The 21,788-nt window shown below is 41.0% G+C and overlaps 1 protein-coding gene across 2 annotated transcripts in view; it reads left to right on the forward strand.

Moving 5' to 3' along the window:
• LOC137283495 (tuberin-like) overlaps window positions 1-21,788 on the forward strand; it is a 141,600-nt gene that overhangs the window by 79,416 nt on the left and 40,396 nt on the right. For both annotated transcript variants that reach the window (XM_067815024.1, XM_067815025.1), the window contains exons 23-32: window positions 757-850; window positions 2,145-2,247; window positions 5,446-5,576; window positions 5,920-6,069; window positions 7,457-7,842; window positions 8,201-8,503; window positions 12,170-12,216; window positions 13,145-13,531; window positions 17,254-17,529; window positions 20,606-20,692. In XM_067815024.1, coding sequence (XP_067671125.1) covers window positions 757-850; window positions 2,145-2,247; window positions 5,446-5,576; window positions 5,920-6,069; window positions 7,457-7,842; window positions 8,201-8,503; window positions 12,170-12,216; window positions 13,145-13,531; window positions 17,254-17,529; window positions 20,606-20,692 — 1,964 coding nt within the window. The remainder of the gene's footprint in view (window positions 1-756; window positions 851-2,144; window positions 2,248-5,445; window positions 5,577-5,919; window positions 6,070-7,456; window positions 7,843-8,200; window positions 8,504-12,169; window positions 12,217-13,144; window positions 13,532-17,253; window positions 17,530-20,605; window positions 20,693-21,788) is intronic.

A 21,788-nucleotide genomic window follows, 5' to 3' on the forward strand; every position in this document is an offset into this window, starting at 1 on the left:
TTTGTTCTTGAGGATGCCGCTCATGGTTGACTTATCATGCTTGTGGATCAGAGCAATCATTGTCATGATGAGGAAATCATAGGGATCACATTTAGATTAAGCTTTTTGTTCAGTGAAAAAATAGATACAACGTCAGTATTAAACCCTTGAGTTTATGACTGTTACATGTTTCTTTAATTTAGACTTTTTCACTTATTTGTTTCCCTTTTTGATAGCCAAAAATAGACTTATATGACCCTTGAGGATCCGAGCAACTGGGTCTTTGTAAACCCTGCTTGTCATAAGCAGCAACTAACAGGATGTCAGGATCACTTACTTGTTCGACACATGCCATTGTATCCTAGTTGTGTAGATCTGTGTTCATGCTGTTGATCACTGGATTGTCTGTTCCAGATTCAATTATGTACAGACTTCTGCCATGTGGGTTTAATATTGCTGAGTGCAGCAGTAAACAATGAACAGTAGAGTTGTCACGATTAATCGATACGCAAGTTATCGCGATTCATTCTTGGGAGAAGAATACCTTCCCTGAAATGATTACATAACAGCACATTATTTCCAGTACTTTTTCTGTATACAAGGACAAAATATCGTGATACGTATCGCATCGTATGTATCGGACTACCAGTATCATGATGCGTATCGTATCGTGGCATGGGCGTATCATCACAACTCTAATGAACAGTATAACATTTTTCATGTGTTTTGTAAATATGTTTCATAAAGTTTGAGTGTGTTATAATATGGATGTTTCAGGCATTGTCAGGCTGCCCAATCTTTATGCCAACTTTGTTGAAGACCAGTACATGAGTGTGTTTGCCATAGCTCTACCTTACACAAACCCATTCAAGTAAGTTGAAAATGGACACCAGCTGTTTGCATATGCAAATGTTCCATTACTACAGAGGTGTAAAGAGTGACTTCACTTTGCCCTCAACAGGATGTACAACACCTACATACCATGCATAGAACAAATAATACAAAATGCATATTTATGATAACTTTTTGAACTCTATGCGTTTATCAAACGTGAACTTGAAAGGCACAGGTGTCCTCCAAATCAGGTATGTGATGTCATTTTGGCTACCCTAGTAAACTTTATGACAAATTTTATAGTTCTCTTTAAACTGGGTGATCATTTTCAAATTTTCTTCCTTTCACTAACATAATCAGCTAATTGAACTGATTACACTGACAGTGTGTGTGATTTGCAAGCTGTACATGTTACCATTACAGTTCATGTCAATTTCACCAGTATGGCCTTCATCTTTATCAGTAACATTCACACTGTTGTGTGGACGGTGTATCTTTTCCTTAAACATTGATATATCTACTGTTATGACCTTATAAACTATTTGTTCTGTGATGCCATGATACATCAGGGAAGACCATGACTGCTTACATTGCAATAACCAGTCACGTGATAGTAGTTTAGGGTGAAGCAGTTAGTGCTTACATTGCAATAACCAGTCACCTGATTGTAGTTTAGGGTGAAGCAGTTAGTGCTTACATTGCAATAACCAGTCACCTGATTGTAGATTAGGGTGAAGCAGAAGGATCAGCTCAGCATTCATTTCAGGCCATTTTGTTGATGTTTTGCAAGTGGTTATTTAAGACTTGCACTAGAAGCTTAAATACCTTCTGACATATTAATTCAATGATGCTACAGTTGCCTTTTGAAAATTTAAGTACTGTCGAATGATAGTCAGGATATATAGCAAAGGTTTATAGAAGATGGTCTGTAATTGAAAATACATTGTCAACATGTCACCCAAACAAGAAGATCCATGTGTCATTTGATTGTATGTAAGTATCATACACATCTTCTGGGGCTGAAGAAATTGATCAGTAAAGTGGCAAATAGTGCACTGCACTCACTTTCATGAAGGATAAAATATTGCAGGTAATTTTTATTTTTTAATATTTAGAAACTATGATGACTGGTTTCTCTGCTTTAACCAATTAATTGCTTGGATGATAGGATGCCCATTGGCTGCAGATGTAGGATTATTTACCATTTTATTTTATCGAGGCCAGCGGTAGTATGAAAACTATTTGTTCCATTTGAATGCAGCAATAGTTATAGAATTGTGGCTGGAATTGGGGGCTAATACTTGAAGTGAATGTTCATTATCCCTTCCCAGGTTCAGCCACTACACAGTGTCCCTGGCCCACCATGTTATAGCCATTTGGTTTGTCCGTTGCCGCCTCCCATTCAGGAAAGGATTTGTCAAGTTCATACACAAGGTAGAGGAATATCAGCAGCAGATATGTCAGTGATGTTTGTACAATGTACAAAATGCAATTCAGGCAGAATGCAAAGTATTGCCTTTTGTGTGAGTATGGTTTTATGCTGTTCATGTAGGGAATTGAACCCAGGCCTTTGGCTTGATGAGCTAATGTTTAAAGCACTACTCTACCCAACTGGCCCTATTACCTTTTGACAGCTTGTACTCTGAATGTCTTGTACTAACAACGGTGCATGGTCTTGGTACCTTATAATGTTGAATGACCCAGATGTCTCACAGAGGTGTATTGCATATGGCCTGGATGTCTCACAGAGATGTATGGCCTGGATGTTTCAAAGACATGTATGGCATATGGCTAGGATGTCTCAAAGAGATGTATGGCCTCGAAGTTTCACAGAGATATATGGTCTGCAAGTCTCACAGAAGTATATGGTCTGGATGTCTCACTGATGTATATGGTTTGGATGTCTCACAGAGGTGTTTGGTCTGGATGTCTCACAGAGGTGTATGGTCTAGACATCTCACAGAGATATATGGTCTGCACGTCTCACAGAGGTATATGGTCTGGATGTCTCACTGAGGTATATGGTTTGGATGTCTCACAGAGGTGTTTGGTCTGGATGTCTCACAGAGATGCATGGTCTGGATGTCTCACAGAGGTGCATGGTTTGGATGCCTCACGGAGGTGTTTGGTCTAGACGTCTCACAGAGGTATATGGTCTGGATGTCTCATAGAGGTGTATGGTCTGTATGTCTCAAAGTGATGTATGGTCTGGATGACTCACAGAGATGCATGGTCTGGATGTCTCACAGAGGTGCATGGTCTGGACGTCTCACAGAGGTGTATATCCTGGACGTCTCACAGAGGTGTATGGTCTGGACGTCTCATAGAGGTGTATGGTCTGTATGTCTCAAAGTGATGTATGGTCTGGATGACTCACAGAGGTGTATGGTCTGGATAGCTCACAGTGATGTATGGTCTGGACATCTGACAGAGACGTCTCAAAGAGGTGTATGGTCTTGACGTCTCACAGAGACATATGGTCTGGATGTCTCACAGAGGTTTATGGCCAGGATTGTCTGATGTATGCTCTTGACATTTCACTAAGGTATATGTCCTGGACATCTCACAGAGGTGTATGGTCTGGATGTCTCACTGAGGTATATGGTCTGCACGTCTCACAGAAGTATATGGTCTGCACGTCTCACAGAAGTATATGGTCTGCACGTCTCACAGACGTATATGGTCTGGATGTCTCACTGAGGTGTATGGTCCAGACGTTTCACAGAGGTATATGTTCTGGATGTCTCACAGACGTATATGGTTTGGATGTCTCACAGAGGTGCATGGTCAGGATGTCTCACAGAGGTGCATGGTCTGGATGTCTCACAGAGGTGAATGGTCTGGATGTCTCACAGAGGTGTATGTTCTGGATGTCTCACAGAGGTTTATAGCCAGGATTGCCTGATGTATGCTCTTGACATTTCACAAAGGTATATGGTCTGGATGTTGCACAGAGGTATATGGTCTGGATGTCTCACAGACGTATATGGTGTGGATGTCTCACAGAGGTGTATGTTCTGGATGTCTCACAGAGGTTTATAGCCAGGATTGTCTGATGTATGCTCTTGACATTTCACAAAGGTGTATGGTCTGGATGTCTCACAGAGGTGTGTGTCTTGGACATCTCACAGAGGTGTATGGTCTGGACTTTCACTAGTATTACTTAACATTAACCTATAAAGTTCATTTCTCTTCCTTGTGATAGCTCCAAGAATACCTGATTGTCTATTCTTTAACATTCGAAGTCGTTCAGCTTGTCCCTTTTCATTTTGTGTCCTAGTACGAACTGACCTTGTATTTTCAGCATCAACACCTGACCCCAGCTGCTGTTCACTATCAGGAAACTGCTGGCACTGTGTTGTATCAGATGTGCTGCTCATCTCTGTTGCTTCATCGTTCCTTTCTGTTACAGGCTGTTGATCAATTTCTGTTACAGGCTGTTGATCTGTTTCTGTAACAGGCTGGTCATCTGTTCCTGCAACACTACACTCAGCCAAGTATCTGGATAAAGAATCCTGAGAAGCCATATTACATTCAGCACATCATAGTCAACAATGTTCCAAGTTTGTTTTCAGTTTCAGGTTAAACACACGCAACTATGTAGGATTGAGAGCCTCCAGTAGTCTTCATATGAACTAAGATTTTTTTCTGAACTAATGTTGTGGCAAGAATCACATTGGACTGAAACACTCTCACCAGAGTTTATATCGCCGTTGTAGCATACGTTCAACCATTGTAAAACAGTGGATGAGAGGTTCAGAAAAACTACAAAAGAGAAACGAAATACCTTTTGAGTAAACAATACAACTGAACCTAATGAAGTGTACAAATATTCAAATCCTTAATTTCAAAATAGGCAAATAAACAATTATGTCTAATAAGTTTTCTGGTATCTCGTTTGGACATAGAAACAAGAAAAATTGAAAAAGTTACTCACATCTGTGTTCTGCCATGACTCGGTGTGTTTCGCTCGCAACATGGAGGCCTTCTGACTGCCTGAGCCAATGTGCTTCTGATCATGTGATCAGATTGACAGGATGTAAATTGTTATAAATTTGAAAAAGTTAAGTCAGCAACCTGGATTCGAACCTACAACCTGCGTGTTTCTAAATGGTTAATGTAATAATTCAGTGAACAATCCTTTACACCACAGGCAGTTGCACAGATGTGTTGACAATTTTAAATATTAAAATTAACCTTTACTTCTTTACTTAAAATCAAGTTGAGTGTTCAGTGTTCTGCACGTACAGAGGTGTATGGTCTGGACGTCTCACAGAGACATATGGTCTGGACGTCTCACAGAGGTGTATGGTCTGGATATCTCAAAGTGATGTATGGTCTGGATGTCTCACAGAGGTGTATGGTCTGGATGTCTCACAGAGGTGTATGGTCTGGATGTCTCACAGAGGTGTATGGTCTGGATGTCTCACAGAGGTGTATGGTTTGGATGTCTCAACGTGATGTATGGTCTGGATGTCTCACAGAGGTATGGTCTGGATGTCTCAAAGTGATGTATGGTCTGGATAGCTCACAGTAATGGATGGCCTGGATATCTCACAGAGGTATAGGGCCTTGGTTTCTTATGATGTAGGATGTCCTGGCTGTAGGGTACTGTTTCATGGTGTTCTTCAGGGCTTGAGGGCTAACGTGCTGCAGCAGTTTGAGGAGAACTCTGTGCACAACCTCCAGAATCAGGACAACAGAAATCAGGACTCAACAAATCGTATCCGCAGTGGCTCGTACAGTGAAGGGGGACGGGTCAGGTATGTCTATTCACCTGTTGGAAGGAGTTGGGTATGGTTCCTGAAATGAGATACATGAATAGACATTCAAGGAAGGGGTCAGTTCACACACATCTGTATAGATACTTTGAATGAGTCAGGATAGATACATTCATGTATATAGAAGAAGGATCTCAGGTCAGATACAAGTATTATAGTATGGTTGTTGATCAGGTTTTATTTTTTTTTAGCTATATTTTCCTCACACTTCCATCAATCATCACTGGAGGTACCACCTTTCAGCTAGTGTGTGTCTGTACAGCAGCACTGATGTCGAAACATTTTGTGAAACACTTGGTGTTATGTCTTCCTGTATGAACTACAGACGCAGAATGGTGTCTGGATCTGCTTTGACAAAACGAGACCCGCCACCTGTTGATGAGAAAATGACTCTCTTTCATCGAGAACTAACTGAGACATGCACTGATGTCATGGCCCGATATACTTTTGCCAACTTTGCAGCAGTACCACACAGGTGAGTATGAGGAACTGTTCAGGATTTTAGCAGTCTAAGTAAACTTAGTCTCAGTGTTATACGTTATGCTTCACCGCTGAGTCTAACAAACCCTAGGAGAAGGTCACGTCAGGTAACTGTTGAGCGACCTATGACTGTCCAATCAATAGCGAGATGATTAACTAGATTTAACCAATCAGACAGTGGCTACTACATAGGGATCGGAGGGACTTCCAAAATATTCAGGTCACTGACACAGATCTTTCCACAAACAAAAATCCACATATAGCACAGTTATTTGACCTGCAGTATATACACTTTGGGATTTCTGTTGACATGGTTACCATTTGCTAATATTTCCGCAAGATGACGTTCTTGAATATTGACAAAAACGCTATTTTCAATGAGTGTTTACTCACCGTTGTCATGGTTGTAACGTGCGCCATGTGCATCGCCCAGAAGCGATCATACGTTAAATAGCATTTGGGATCGTTCGGGTATGAGTTCAAAGTTCAAAAGGTATGTGCGAATTTCCACTTTCGTGATTTGGTAAGCTGTGTTCTGATTGGTCAGTCTCAAAGGTTACCTGATGCGACCTCCCATAAGGTTTTGTTAGACTCAGTAGTGGAGTGTAACAAAAAGTACTGAGGCTTTCACTTAGACTAGGATTTTAGTGTCAGCAGTACCACACAGGTGACCCTACAAACACACCAGTACAAAACAAGGACTACACAGGTGAGTTCACAGTGCACTAGAACATCTCTTGTGTAACACAACTAGACAGGTAAGTAAACGTGCATGGGAACATCTCTAATTATCTTACCTCACACATGAATGTCACTTTATGATTAGCTAAGCGCTATTCTACTATTTTCAGTGTACCCGCTTACTGGCGATGTATTCTTTTCAGTGTACATCACTGGGAATTCTGAACTCTTCTGGTGCTTCGTGGTAGTACTTTTTTATCTCGAATAAGATTGAATCATGCATGAAGCACATAAAAATACCCATGTTTTGCGATTGAAAATTGATTGAAGGGAGATAACTCTAAATCTAAAGTTCAGGTGTTCTGTAAGACATATACAGGCTTGAGGAACATAAACAAACTTCTAGGGTACATGAGCCCATGGCCCCCTCGTGACCAGTGAACAACTTATAATGTACAAGTGTGACATAAATTCTTTCTGGTGCACATTTTAGTTGACTCAGTATTTCACAGGTGAGTTGTCAAGTACAATACTGTGATTTTGAAAGGTCACGTGATCAGAGAACCCTCATTTAAAGCTGTGACTATGAATTTCTTGAAACACTATCTGTCCCATATGGGACATAACACTTGCTTAAATGTATCTGTTTCTAATAAATATGATTGTATTGAGTGTGATGTGATGTGATATTTTCTCACTAGGTCTCAGCTTGTACAGTTCTTACTCTCCGGAACACAGAATCAAACATGGCTGCTTGGTAATAAAATTATCACAATAACAACAAGTGGGAGTGGCATTAAGGCTGCCAATGCTGGTGTTTGTGAGAAATGTATTATGTTGTATCATGAAGCACAAGAAGGTAGACAACCAGCTATGAAGAGAGAGCGTCGCCGACACAAGTCGGCTGCCTGTCTAAGTCGCAGTCAGAGTCAGATGGAGCCTACCTCCTCCCCTTGTGCTGATGAGAGTGGTGTGCTTCAGACCAAGTGGTCACATGATGATCTCAGTGTCACACGAGGAAGTGACGATGTTGGTGTCCAAACTGGTAGCTCCCTGTCAGGGGACTCGCTGGATTCTTACCTTTTTGGTGAGTTCAGGTGGATTACAAAATCGCTGAAATTTATGTTTTGTTTTGGAGTTGAAACAAATATACTCGTTATGAACAGTATTTAGGCAAACTTGCGTCAAACAGTAGCTGACGAAATGATCAACTAATAAAGGTACACATTAATGACAGAAATACATATTTGGTACAGTAATGACTGGAAACAGGAGGCATTCATTATGAAGAAAAGCACAATGAAAAAACACTTTGCCAACAGAAAACCAGAGAATTTGATGACCTAAGATGAAAAGAATGTGTCTGTATATGTTCAAATTAAGAAATATGTTGTTTCATTTTCATTGTTTCTTTGATGTTAACATTGCAAAACTGTGGTATGCAGGTTCAAAAAGTGAGTCGGAAGAAAAGCCCTTTAACCCAAGTCTGCTTCCCTGTACCTGCTGGTGCATTGGCTGGGCTGAAGTCAACATCCGTGGGCCCAGTGGCAATGTCTCATGGGTCATGAGGATTGAGAATGAGATCAGCTCCAGTGCTGCAAGCCGTGAGGTTTCCTTACAGGACATCACAATGTTGTTTAAACCAATGCCGGAGGAGTGGCACTGCAACAAAAAAGGAGGCCGTAAAATTGATAGTGAGAGTCTTGGGGAAGAGGAATATGAATCTCTCTACTCCAAACACTTCTCAGGTCAGTCCCAAATCCTCAAGCGCTTCTCAGAACAAATCTGTATGTCTGCTCTAACACAGCAGATTGTTTGCTTACCAACTTCTATATATAGTCTGCTACCTTATACTCATCTAACCAGTGTCCCACTATTACACCACTACCTCAAAATCAACCCTTCTCCGCCCCGTGAAGGTCCCGGGGTAGAATAGGCCTTCAGCAACCCATGCTTGCCATAAAAGGCGACTCAGCTTGTCGTAAGAGGCGACTAACGGGATCGGGTGGTCAGGCTCGTTGTCTTGGTTGGCACATGTCATCGGTTCCCAATTGCGCAGATCGATGCTCATGTTGCTGATCACTGGATTGTCTGGTCCAGACTCGATTATTTACAGACCGCCGCCATACAGCTGGAATATTGCTGAGTGCGGCGTAAAACTAAACTCACTCACTCACTCAACCCTTCTCCAACCACTGCCTCAACATCAACACTTCTCCAACCACTACCTCAACATCAACACTTCTCCATCCACTTCTCCAACCACTACCTCAACATCAACACTTCTCCAACCACTACCTCAACATCAACACTTCTCCAACCACTGCCACAACATCAACACTTCTCCAACCACTACCTCAACATCAACACTTCTCCAACCACTACCTCAACATCAACACTTCTCCACCCACTGCCTCAACATCAACACTTTTCCAACCACTGCCTCAACATCAACACTTCTCCATCCACTTCTCCAACCACTACCTCAACATCAACACTTTTCCAACCACTGCCTCAACATCAACACTTCTCCAACCACTACCTCAACATCAACACTTCTGCAACCACTACCTCAACATCAACACTTCTCCATCCACTTCTCCAACCACTACCTCAACATCAACACTTCTCCAACCACTGCCACAACATCAACACTTCTCCAACCACTACCTCAACATCAACACTTCTCCAACCACTACCTCAACATCAACACTTTTCCAACCACTGCCTCAACATCAACACTTCTCCATCCACTTCTCCAACCACTACCTCAACATCAACACTTTTCCAACCACTGCCTCAACATCAACACTTCTCCAACCACTGCCTCAACATCAACACTTCTCCAACCACTACCTCAACATCAACACTTCTCCAACACACACTGAAAGTTCACTTCACTGTTCCTGTTTGCGTTTCTTTCCCCAAATATCCTCTAATATTCTCAGTACCCTGTGCACATGGACACAAGCACCACACCTATACCTGCCCCATCTGAAATGGATAAGTTATAACAACATCATTCATTTATCCGTCGAGCACCAATGACATTTTTTCCAAGGGACGTAGGCCATGGTGAGTTTATTAGGGACATAGAACTCTGTTAATCTGAAAAATTTTAATTGATATAACACAAAAAAAATACATTAGTTACTTCTGATATCTCTTTTGGCTATAAAACTACTTGCAAAAGACTTTTTATGATGAAAAGTAAATCTTGTGATCAGCAGTCAAGCTTTAGCAACAATTGCTCCCCATGCACAGATCCTACTACCTTCGTCAATCCATCAGGACATTTAGTAGTGGCTCACCGAATCCACAATTACTGTAGAGTTCCGATCTATATCCATTCCTGTGGCTGTATTATCCCCATACATCAATCTTAGTACATCGGCACAGTACATTCAGTGGTGGCTTGGCGAATCAATGCAGAAGCGAACACTGCAAGAGTTGCTGGGCTTATTACTCCTGATAGCCCAAGCACTCTAAACTACAACTACTGCCAATCCAGAGGATTCTACAGACCTTCCTATTGATCACAAATCCCCAAACGCTGATCCTGCTACCTTTTTCACTCCATCAACACCTTCAGTGGTGGCTCAATGATTCGAATGTCTGCAAAAGAGTTTTCTTGATGCCTTTCATACCCACTCATCACCTATACATAGATGCATCACTTTAAGGATGGGGGAGCTTGTCTTCATGATCAACAATTGGAAGAACTATGGCCATTAGATGAACAGTCCCTTCACATAAACGAACTGGAATTCAGCAACAGTCATCCCAGCCATAACACATTGTACAAAGGATCTTCAGTCGATAAGTCTTCTCATACCATCTGTCAACTCAATGGTGACGTGGTACATCACTCAACAGGGTTCAACAAGGTCTGTCACACCTCCTAGGCTGGGTGATCCAGCTCTTCCAACCAATAGACTCCCTGGCAATCTCAGCAAGACCATGTCACATACCAGGAGTGAAGAATGTTATCACCAACCCTCTATCTCGATCAGATTGGCCATCCCCAACCGAATGAAAGATACACCCACAGATCTTGTGGTGAGTCTGTCTCCCAGTCACTAACCCCCTGATAGACCTGTGTGTCACCAGTTTCAACAGATTCATGTCATCAACATGCTCTAGCAATCCCATGGGAGAATCTAAACACTGCTGTGTTCCCACAACCAGCGCTTATCTATTAACCCTCAACAAGATGACACTGCTTTGGGTTGAGGAATTTTGTCCAGCTTGAAATTGGTTTGACTGAATACTGCATACTATCTCCTCACAGCATCAGCCCAGGCTGTTGTGGAATATTCACATCTGCATGTTTAGAAAATGAAAGTGTCTACTACACAGTGATAGTTACGGTGACAAAATTCTACAGTTCCTGAACTCCAGTCAATACTACGCTTGTACAAGTTCCGACCTCCTACCTGGGACCTCTCTGTCATCCTTAGATATCTTAAAGAGGAAAACTTTTAGCGCATCACCTATAAGACCTTCTTCCTGGTAACACTAGCTATTGGTGTACATGTGTCAGAACTCTGGATGTTAGTTGAGTACATTTTGTGAGAAAGATGCAAGTTTTTCTTAGAATCTTTTGGGACTTCATAGTGAAAAATCAACTGCCAGGTTAGATGTATAGACTCTTCATTCTACTGCTGTTCTCCACCATCTTCAGGCCTGACAACTCTGATAATCTTCCACTCTGTCTAGTCAGAGTGCTGAAGATTTACATCGCAGCCTGTCTAAAGTCTACCATACGAATCTGCAAGCCTGTGCCTTCGCCAGTCTTTCCCCTGTGTTGAACCCTCATGAGACTCAGGCCTCAGTAATAACAATGGCTCTTCACAACTGTTTACAGAGATCTGTTATGGAGGGATGTTTTTTTGTGGTTGTCCACTTGGAGACACAGAGTAATCTGCATCCCTCTGTCCAACTGAGGGATAAGTACAAGACCTGAGATAGGATCAGTTGAAAAAAATGAAAAATGTTAACTAGAAATTGTATATCTATAATACTTATCCTATTTCACACGATGGATTCCAGCCTGACTAACCCCACTACACAGATTACCTCTATTTGTCTAAGACGAGAATGACCGCACAGAGGGATCACATGATCAATCAGAGGACAAGCTGCATGCTTCACAGAAGCTGCCAGACTGTCCAGGAACAGGAGTAGGGTGTGTTTGATGGAAGAGTTCAAGGGAGGCCCTAAAATTTGTTGACAGTTTGTTTGCACAAACCTGTTGATTGTAAGAGAGACTGTACAAGACGAGAGATAGGATAAGCTTGAAATTTAGTACTTGAGTTAGATAGGTATTACATTTAAATACACAATTTATGGTTAAACTTTTCCATTATGTGTGTATGCAAAGTACTGACTATAGTTGATCTGACATGTTTCAGCTTACCTTGATGACAGCAGCATGTTGCAGCCAGCAGGATCCACACAGGTAACACTTCTGGAGAATCACCCGGCTGCCAATTGCAACTCATTTGGTACTTCATTACTTCATGGTAGTACTTCTTTATCTCAAATAACATTGAATCAGGTATGGTCAACGGAAATTACTGATGTTTTGCAAATGCAAATCGATAGAGGGGAGATAACTCTAAATCTGTTTTTCTTGTGTTGTCTGCAAAATCAGCAATGGCTACAGAAACTTTTGACTCACATTCCAGTTAATACATTTTGACAAAACGTTCAAATATAGACCATGTGAATAATAAGAAGGGGAAGAACTTCAATACTGACGGGAAATACAGCAAGACGCCAGATTCGATTCGTTTGATTTGGGCTCAGGGAACATAAACAAACATTGAGGGTACATTAACCCATGGGGCACCGTGTGACCAGTGAACAACTTATGTTAGATATAAACATTGTATTTAGCATAGCATTATATGGTCTCTGGTGGTACCATTTGGTGATTTGGGTTTCTTATTGTCAAAATATTATGTATATTTCATGTTTTCAAGACCACAGGTTGGACTCAAACTGAAAATAGGCATAGTGATTATTTTAGGAAAAACTCAAGCATTGTTTGATATTTTTTTATGAAACTTGTAATACAAATCAGTCAAGTGGCCAAAAGGGGCCTTGTTATGATTTGTGATACTGAAAATTGAACGAAGATAGCCAGTGGCAATGAACCAAACTGGGTTATTAGTAGCCAAACACTGAATCCACCAGATGATCCATCACATTCAATTAACTGATATCAGGTATGATACCAAATTAACCAGTGTGCATTTTGTTAAACCTGAATATCAGATTCCAGCTATTGGTGATGGAAAATGTATTGAATGACTTTCGACTATAGATGTATACAAAGACCTGTAGACTGATGGGATATGTACTTGACATTTATCATCTTTCAGGATGAATTAGTTGCTGTTCCAGCAGGCCCAACTTGTTCTGACCATAGCCCCCCAGTGACAGGCAATGATCACTCCACAGATATGGCAGCTGACACAGGCATGCACTTTCAGTCACCACACTCAATACGCAAGACAAGTTCCTCTCCTTCTTTGTATGGGTCCTACAGTGAGGAGTCAGGTTTCCCAGACCAAATGAATAATGACAGACTCATGGGAGACACCAAGCTCAGTGCAGAGGTTACCTCAAGTTTCCTCTCAGTGGGAGGAGCAGCTGAGGAGCATGCAGGTGGGGTACCAAAAGGAGCAACCAGAGATGGTCAAACAGATTCAACTCCTCTAGAACTGATAGAGGAAAATGTTGCCAAAAGGCAGGATTCATTGCCACAGGTGGGTTGCCAATCTTATAAATGTTGTTGGTGATGTTAAAAAAAATGCTTGCTGGAACATTTCATTGCAATGTAGTACTCCTTTCCCAAGTAAGATCATGACAACCCCTTATGTCCTCAAGAAGTGGAAATACCAATACCATAGAGACGACCAGCAGATGTGTGTATAATTATACTGACTTGGCCTGGTGGTGACAAGTAGTCTCATGGTCAGCTGACGACAAATTGCCATGACAAGCTGATAGACCAGTGACAGGCAGCTCAGTCAGTTAGACCAAAATCTGGTAATGGCAGGCAGCCACAGTCTGTTAGACCAAAACCTGGTAATGACAGGCAGCCACAGTCAGTTAGACCAAAACCTCTAAATGACAGGCAGCTCAGTCAGTTAGACCAAAACTTGGTAATGACAGGCAGCCACAGTCAGTTAGACCAAAACCTAGTAATGACAGGCAGCCACAGTCAGTTAGACCAAAACCTCTAAATGACAGGCAGCCAGACTTTTAAGTATCATCTATATATGTATCTATGTAAGTATCATCTATATATGTATCTATGTAAGTATCATCTATATATGTATCTATGTAAGTATCATCTATATATGTATCTATGTAAGTATCATCTATATATGTATCTATGTAAGTATCATCTATATATGTATCTATGTAAGTATCATCTATATATGTATCTATGTAAGTATCATCTATGGAGACAAATGCCTCTTCATCCTACTAGTGGGTGTCATGTGCATAGAGGAAACTATCTTCTGCTTTGGTAAGGTCAAGGTCATTCTGGCCTTGACATGTCCCAAGCACAATTAATGATGAGATGGGGAACATCACTTAACATATAACCGGGTTATTGCCTGTGAAATACGAAGATTACAACATGAGAAAGATGTTGTCTATGTGGGACATGATGAAATGGTGACATGACAGGCTCGTATATATGTGTTGTATGAATACATAAGCAATAAACAATACAAATATAGAAATAAGCTTGGTATATAATAGTTATGCTATGATTGTATAATTGATAAAATATATATGATGTCACACATTAGCACTTCGTCCAGGATTTTTACAATTGATGTGAAATCATGCTTCAGTTAGAACACAGGCAAGCTGTAGCACCAATGGGATTGTGCAGCATAGAGAATATGACAAGTCTTTTTATATGCAAGCAAAGTGAGCTAAGGTTGGCAACGTACTTTCCTCGTGTTGGTTCGAAAAATATTTCTGTCAAAATAAAATATCGCCACCATCAAAGGTACTACTTCACTGGGTTTTGCTCTCACAATTTCCACCCCATGTTGAACAATTACTCACGTGAAATATTTTTTATTCAACATTTTAAGCGCCACTCATGGTATATCAGACCGTTCTTCACCTCCAGTACCCCTTCCAGCTTCCAGTTCAACGAAGTGAAGGAGCAGGAGGGTATTATTCCATATGGAATACAGTTACCTCCCCTGCTTCATTCGCCCATTACGCCAGAGGTGTTTTTATGTAGAATAAATGTTACGAAAATTCTAAGCCAAATAAACTCCAACAGGTTCATGATAAAATTAAGCAATAGGGTATTTCTTTTTAATTTCTGCTTATTCTTGTTCTGTCACTCCATCCAACCGGAAACTGGAAGGGGTAATGGAGGCGAAGAACGATCTGAATCCCACAAGTGGCACTTAAAATGTTGAATAAAACATATTTCACGTGAGTAATTATTAAACATGAGGTAGGAAATATGAGAGCACAACCCAGTGACGTAAAGGGTGTATACCTTTGATGGTGGCGATATTTTATTTTGACATGAAAAATGTTTTTCGAACCAAAGTGAGGAAAGTACATTGCCAACCATTGCTCGCTTCGCTCGCATGTAAGAAGACTGGTCATTTTCTCTATGCTGAGCAACCTATTTGCGCTACAGTTTACCTGTGATTACAATTATAGAAAATTGATAATCTGGTATCATTCGCACACATGTTTATGTGAAATGCAAGTGCTTACATTAGTAAGTGATCCACGCTAGGGTTTATATCACGCAGTCGCTGTTAATTGCTAACTTAACTAATGGCATTTGTTATTACACTGTTTACGATAATACATGTGTATATCCTGACAGTGATACAGATGTAGAAATATATGGAGAGAGAAACTTCTTACCTGTGAAATACGAAGTTTGCAACCTGTGGAAGGTGTTGTGCGCGTCCAACATGGTCTGATGGTGACAAGTGTCACACATCACAGGCATGAAATGCATGATTTGGTGGGTAGTCGAATATTGGTGGCATGTACAACTCTCTACATATAGACAGTGGAGAAGCAGCCTTTTGGGGAAATGAAAGGGAAATAGAAGGCTGTCCTAGAAAACCTATACTATTTCCACATCTTGAAATATTACTTCCATAAAATACTTACGCATACCTAGTCACAAAAGAATATAAATATTGGTTATACCTTAAAACACTTCCACTCTGATCTCATGCACACAGGACTATAAAGATAGAAAACCTGTATAATATTGATTACAAAAGCATACAGTTTATAATCCTTGTTTAATTTGTGTTACATAAATAACTTATGATGAGAAGTAGATTATATTAAGTGCTTATAGTTTACTTTCAAAGAACTGGTGTTGTATAACACTGCATGTAAATGCAGCAACATACAATGTACATACATACAAACAACGTATTAGACAAACCTGATGGGAAAGGTTTGCTGTCAGCTTGTCAGTGAAAGGGGTGTTTTCTGTCAGCTTGTCTGTGGAAGGGTTGTTGGCTGTCAGCTTGTCTGTGCAAGAGGTGTTTGCTGTCAGCTTGTCTGTGGAAGGGGTGTTGGCTGTCAGCTTGTCTGTGGAAGGGATGTTTGCTGTCAGCTTGTCTGTGGAAGAGGTGTTTGCTGTCAGCTTGTCTGTGGAAGAGGTGTTTGCTGTCAACTTGTCTGTGCAAGAGGTGTTTGCTGTCAGCTTGTCTGTGGAAGAGGTGTTTGCTGTCAACTTGTCTGTGCAAGAGGTGTTTGCTGTCAGCTTGTCTGTGGAAGAGGTGTTTGCTGTCAACTTGTCTGTGGAAGAGGTGTTTGCTGTCAGCTTGTCTGTGGAAGAGGTGTTTGCTGTCAGCTTGTCTGTGGAAGAGGTGTTTGCCGTCAACTTGTCTGTGGAAGAGGTGTTTGCTGTCAACTTGTCTGTGGAAGAGGTGTTTGCTGTCAGTTTGTCTGTGGAAGAGGTGTTGGCAGACTGGGTGAGACCCCCTTAACTCAGAAGTTCAGCTTGGACAATCAATTGTCTTGGCATGTCATGGTTTGCATAGGGACACATGGGCAACATACAAATTGTCAGAACCCCATAATATAAATAAAGAATAGGAACCACCAAAAATAAATGCATCTTCACAAAATTACATCTGGCAGATGTATGCTCTTTCTCGGTGAGAAGCCTCTATGCCAGTGTGACAAGTTATGCCTCTTATTTCTCAAGAAATGCAGGAAACTATTGTTAGCTATGATCTTTTCCTTCAGTTAACTTGGCCATCAATGCCAATACATGATGGGCATGAAGGGTAGAGGAACAGGACAGGAGTCGACACTGACCCCTCCAGTTTTAAAACATTTTGTTTAACAAAAATCTAATCTTAATTTGCATCAAATAGACTGTGTATGGCTTCGGTTTGGTGCATGTTATGTGAATGGTACCTGGGACATATGCTCCAAGCCTTCCTTGTGTTTGCAGTGGCAGCATCAGGCATCCAGCAGTTCCCAAGATTCCTCTCTACAAGAGGAGGTTGCAGACATACCACCTGCCAAAAAGAGAGGCCACACAATCTCTGTCATGTCCCCTGCCCAGGATGTCAGACAGTCAGAAGACACTGATCCAAAGGGGGGAAAGGGAGGCAGAGGCAAAGAATTCCGAGGAGGTGTTAGTCCAAGTTTTGTATTTCTGCAACTCTTTCACAACCATCCTCTCTTCAGCGGATCAGACACTCCAGTTCTTTTACCTCAAACTGAGGTAAGTTTGCCAATGGTTGATCAAATACTTCAACACTACCTTAAACAAAGGTGAGTTAAGCCATCGAATGAGAGTTCATGAAATACATCATGTTCCTTAGTGCTCCTGAAGGGAATGTATGTCTTAGATCAGGCACCCAAATTCTCCTACACTAAACTGAGGGGAGTTGATTTTTGGGATGACGTACCCCAGTGCTACTACACTATACTGAAGGGAGTTGATGGGGGGGATCAGATACCCCAGTGTTCCTACACTAAACTGAGGGGAAAAGGCTAAAGGGATATTTCAGCCTACAATCCTGGCGTTGAGTCCTTGCAGCTGGAAAGTTTGGAGCTCAAAAATCCATCTTAATTCAAGAGATCTTCTTTTTTTGGTGTTTTGTTCAGAGTCTTGATGTCCTCTGACATTTTTGCCGTGATGTTCCAAGTTGAAGTGAAGTGCCGCTGGTTTGTCGTGCTTGCGGATGATATCAGCATTGTGTTCTGTTAATCGGATTCTGAAACTTCTTTCAGTTTCACCAACGTATTGTTTCTTGCAGTATTTGCAAGTAAGAAGGTAAACTACATTATGCGATTGGCAAGTGTAACTTCTTTTCTTGAAGACCTTTTCAGTGACAGAGCTTGTGAGGTTGTTGCCATCTGTGAGTATTTTGCAGATTTTGCAGTCGCATCAAAATTATCATCAAAATTGACAATTTGTCCGCTGATTTGTGGTAGTTGCCTAGGATAAGTCAGAGTAGCTGTAACTAGGTGATCCTTTAGGGTTGTATTTCTGCGGTAGGCTGCAATATGTGGTGTTTGGAAAGTGTCCTGACAAATGTCTGAGCCACTTAGTAAGTGCCAACTTTTTTGACAATAGCATTGAGTTCCATGTTCATGGGATCGCTAACTAGGACCAGTCTATTGTTTTGTGGTTGTTTATTGGGGGAAAATGGTACAGCGTTTCTGTCCTCCACATCAGACCTGTTTATATTTTGTTGTATGTATTTCTTCGGGTAGCCTCATTTGAGGTAGTACTAGAAGAGGTTCAGGCTGTGCCTTTTTTTTTTCCTTGGGTGTTGAACAGATGTGTTTCAGTCGGAGAAACTGGCTGAAAGGACCTTTCAGTTTAAAGTGTCTGGGGTGACATGAAGTATACAACAAGTAAGAGTGTGTATCGATGGGTTTGCAATGGAGTGTGAACTCTAGTTTGTGGAGGTCTGTATTGTATGAGACCCATGTGTCTAGAAATGAAACTTTGTTTCTGCAGAATTCAGCCGTGAATTTAATAGTGGGGTGTGGGCTATTAAGATAGTGGAGGAACAATTCTAGGCATTGTTGTCCTAGTGTCCATGTCATGAATATATCATTGATAAACCTGACGTATATGTGGGGTTTATCAGTGTATTGATTTAGAAGTTTGTCTTCTAGTTCATCCATGAAGATATTATCATCTATAGGAGAGTGCTAATTCAGTACCCATTGCGGCGCCTTCAGCCGGGAGGTAGTGGGAGCCGTTAAAGACAAAGTACATGGAATTTACTCCAAACCCACCATTCAGTAATTAGTCGTACAGTATCAACCAAAATGAATTAATCACTGAACCTTGGGCTGTTGTCCGACTGCAAAATGAGGAAGATGTGCCAAACTGTATCCACCCGAGGGAGCCTGGATCTATAGCCCCCAGAACAGCGCTACTGGACACTATCCTCCAGGAGTACCAACAGGAGTACCAACAGGAGTACCAACAAGTACCTGGTGCCATGCATTCCATGCTGCTTACAACAACGGAATTGGCAGTCTAAAAATTCTTTGTGGCCACCACCATGTGATCCATGGCGTCTAAGTGCCAAAAAGTCAACCTATACAACATCTTTGTATTGTTTTATTCACCGAATATCAATATATTATGTAGAGTACCTTTATCTTTACTATTGTCATTTTCCCTCATTATCAATCCAATAACTCATGACTCTCCCCTCCGGAGAACCTTTCCCTGTTCATTCAAAACACAAACTCACTTTTAACTCACTCTTTATCTGTACAATATTTTACATATAAATACACAAGCCTCTACACATACATTGTTAGATAATCCACTCTAACAACGTCAAAAAATCCTCATAACAATCCTGAACCTGATTCAAAACATTACAAATCACTTTAGTGATTAATCGAATTACCACCAATAACACTACCACTGAGATTCTCCTCTATATCAAGGCACGCACACCCACTCTGTCTCCATCTGATGAGTACACGCCGTGCAAAACACATAACCCAGATGCACTCTAGCCGATCAGGCCCTGTGAAGTCCATTTGCTATCTAAACTGAGGGGAGTTAATGTTGTAGATCAGGTACCCTAGTGCCCCTACACTAAACTGAGGTTAGAGGACCCAGCAGATTAGGTACCGTATGTTCCTACCAAAACAGTAAGCTCAATGGATATGTTGCCACTCACCGAGATGTTAGGCAATTACATCCCACTAACACCTCGTTGCCAGGGGCAACCTTTCATGAAACTGTCCTGTTAATTATCGATATCAGGACACTTTCTTGAAAAGTGAAAAGTGTCTCTCTTGAAAAGTGTCCTGATATCAGATACAAGGACAGTTTTGAAAATCTTCAATAAGCTATATCATGACGTCATCAAGATGTTGAAACAATTGTTTTATTTTCACATTTCCAAATATATCTGTACCAGCTGAATTAAAAACATCTTTAATCAGTCAACGACCATAACTTTCTAACAAACAGAAAAGTCAAGACGATTTATTTGTTTATTCAGTACTATTTAGAATACGATTTCAAAGGATTTCCCGTCAGGTTTTTCACATTTGATAACAACATTTTTGGAATCTGTCTTCTGGTTGCCATCGTCAGCGTCAGCATCGTCGACAGGGACATGAGCTTGTTTTCCTTCTGGCTTCTTAGGTGGATATGCTTGTGATAAAATCATCTGTATCTTTCTTATTATTTTATATTTGTGAACCAGGGGCAATTTATTTCTGTTGCAGATTTGCGGAGTTATTAAAAGTTGAAAAATTAATGCATTCTCTTGTCAATTAAGTACTTACATACCTTGCTTTTATTTCAGACTATCAACCGTGCACTGCGCATGTTAGACCATATTCACCCATATGAGACTCACAAGATTGGTGTGATATATGTTGGCCCAAACCAGGTAAGCCATTCCTATCTTTGGCATGTTTACCTCTGTTTTCTTTTAGCCAGGTGAACATCTAGTACACTTCCTAGCCAGCCTGTAGTGAATGTTTCATCTTAAAGATGTATTGTGACATGGACATTTTGTTCTCTTTTCCACAGGGGCAGTTAAGAGATAGTTTCTGAATTTTTTAATTTGTCTTTTGTTGTAACTTATACCTGTATCTGTCGACTTGCCATGTGCTTGTCAGAACGGCAGGTGGGTACCTCAGCTATGCTCACCTAATTTCATTGTCTTCCCATAGGGTTTAGTCAAGGTTTTATGTGGCTATAGCCTGTCAATTGGATGTTGGCTTTTAGAATTAGCACGTTAGGGCGTTCCCTGCAGCTTGCTTTTTCTATGTGCCTTTTAGCACATGTGGTGGTCATGTTGCGGCTTTATGGTTTCATTATCTTTTACTTATATTTCTCTAAGTTAGCTTTAGTTGTTATTGCCCATGCGTGTTACTCATATATTTTTATATAGTATAAGGGCAGATTCTTGCACAAGGTTTTTCACTTTTGCAGTTTAAAACCTGCACTTTGTGCCTATCCACTATTCCGTTTGAGATACTCACGGTGTGTTTACAATGCCTCACAGAGGGTAATCATCAAAAAAAAGATTACACAGCATGCGCAGTCAAGAAGGGCTGATTGGCTTTTCTACACTAACTTAATCAAGGCTGGGGTGATATCTGGGCCCAGGATCCCAAGTCTAAGCATTCACAGAAAAATGTCAAGGGGTCTGGAGCAGATATCATCTGTGAAATTGTTGTCCTTCCGATAAATCTCCACTATACCTTAGATGCATCTATGGCTTGTTAATTTTATTACCTCCCTTTGTAGTAGCTAATCAGATAACCCACTGTTACAACCGAGTTAGCCAGTGTCAACAAAGATAGCAGTCACAGCTGTGAAGGTTTGTCCGCAGTGTGACTCATATTTTTGGAAAATCATACAGACAGGTCTCGTTGTCTGATAAGTTGCTGCTGCACTGGTGTCTGATGAGTTGTTGTTGCACTGGTGTCCAGTGAGTTGTTGCTGCATTGATGTCTGATGAGTTGTTGTTTCACTGG

This window comes from Haliotis asinina, chromosome 5 (assembly GCF_037392515.1).
Source record: "Haliotis asinina isolate JCU_RB_2024 chromosome 5, JCU_Hal_asi_v2, whole genome shotgun sequence".
NCBI classification, from domain to species: Eukaryota; Metazoa; Mollusca; class Gastropoda; order Lepetellida; family Haliotidae; genus Haliotis; species Haliotis asinina.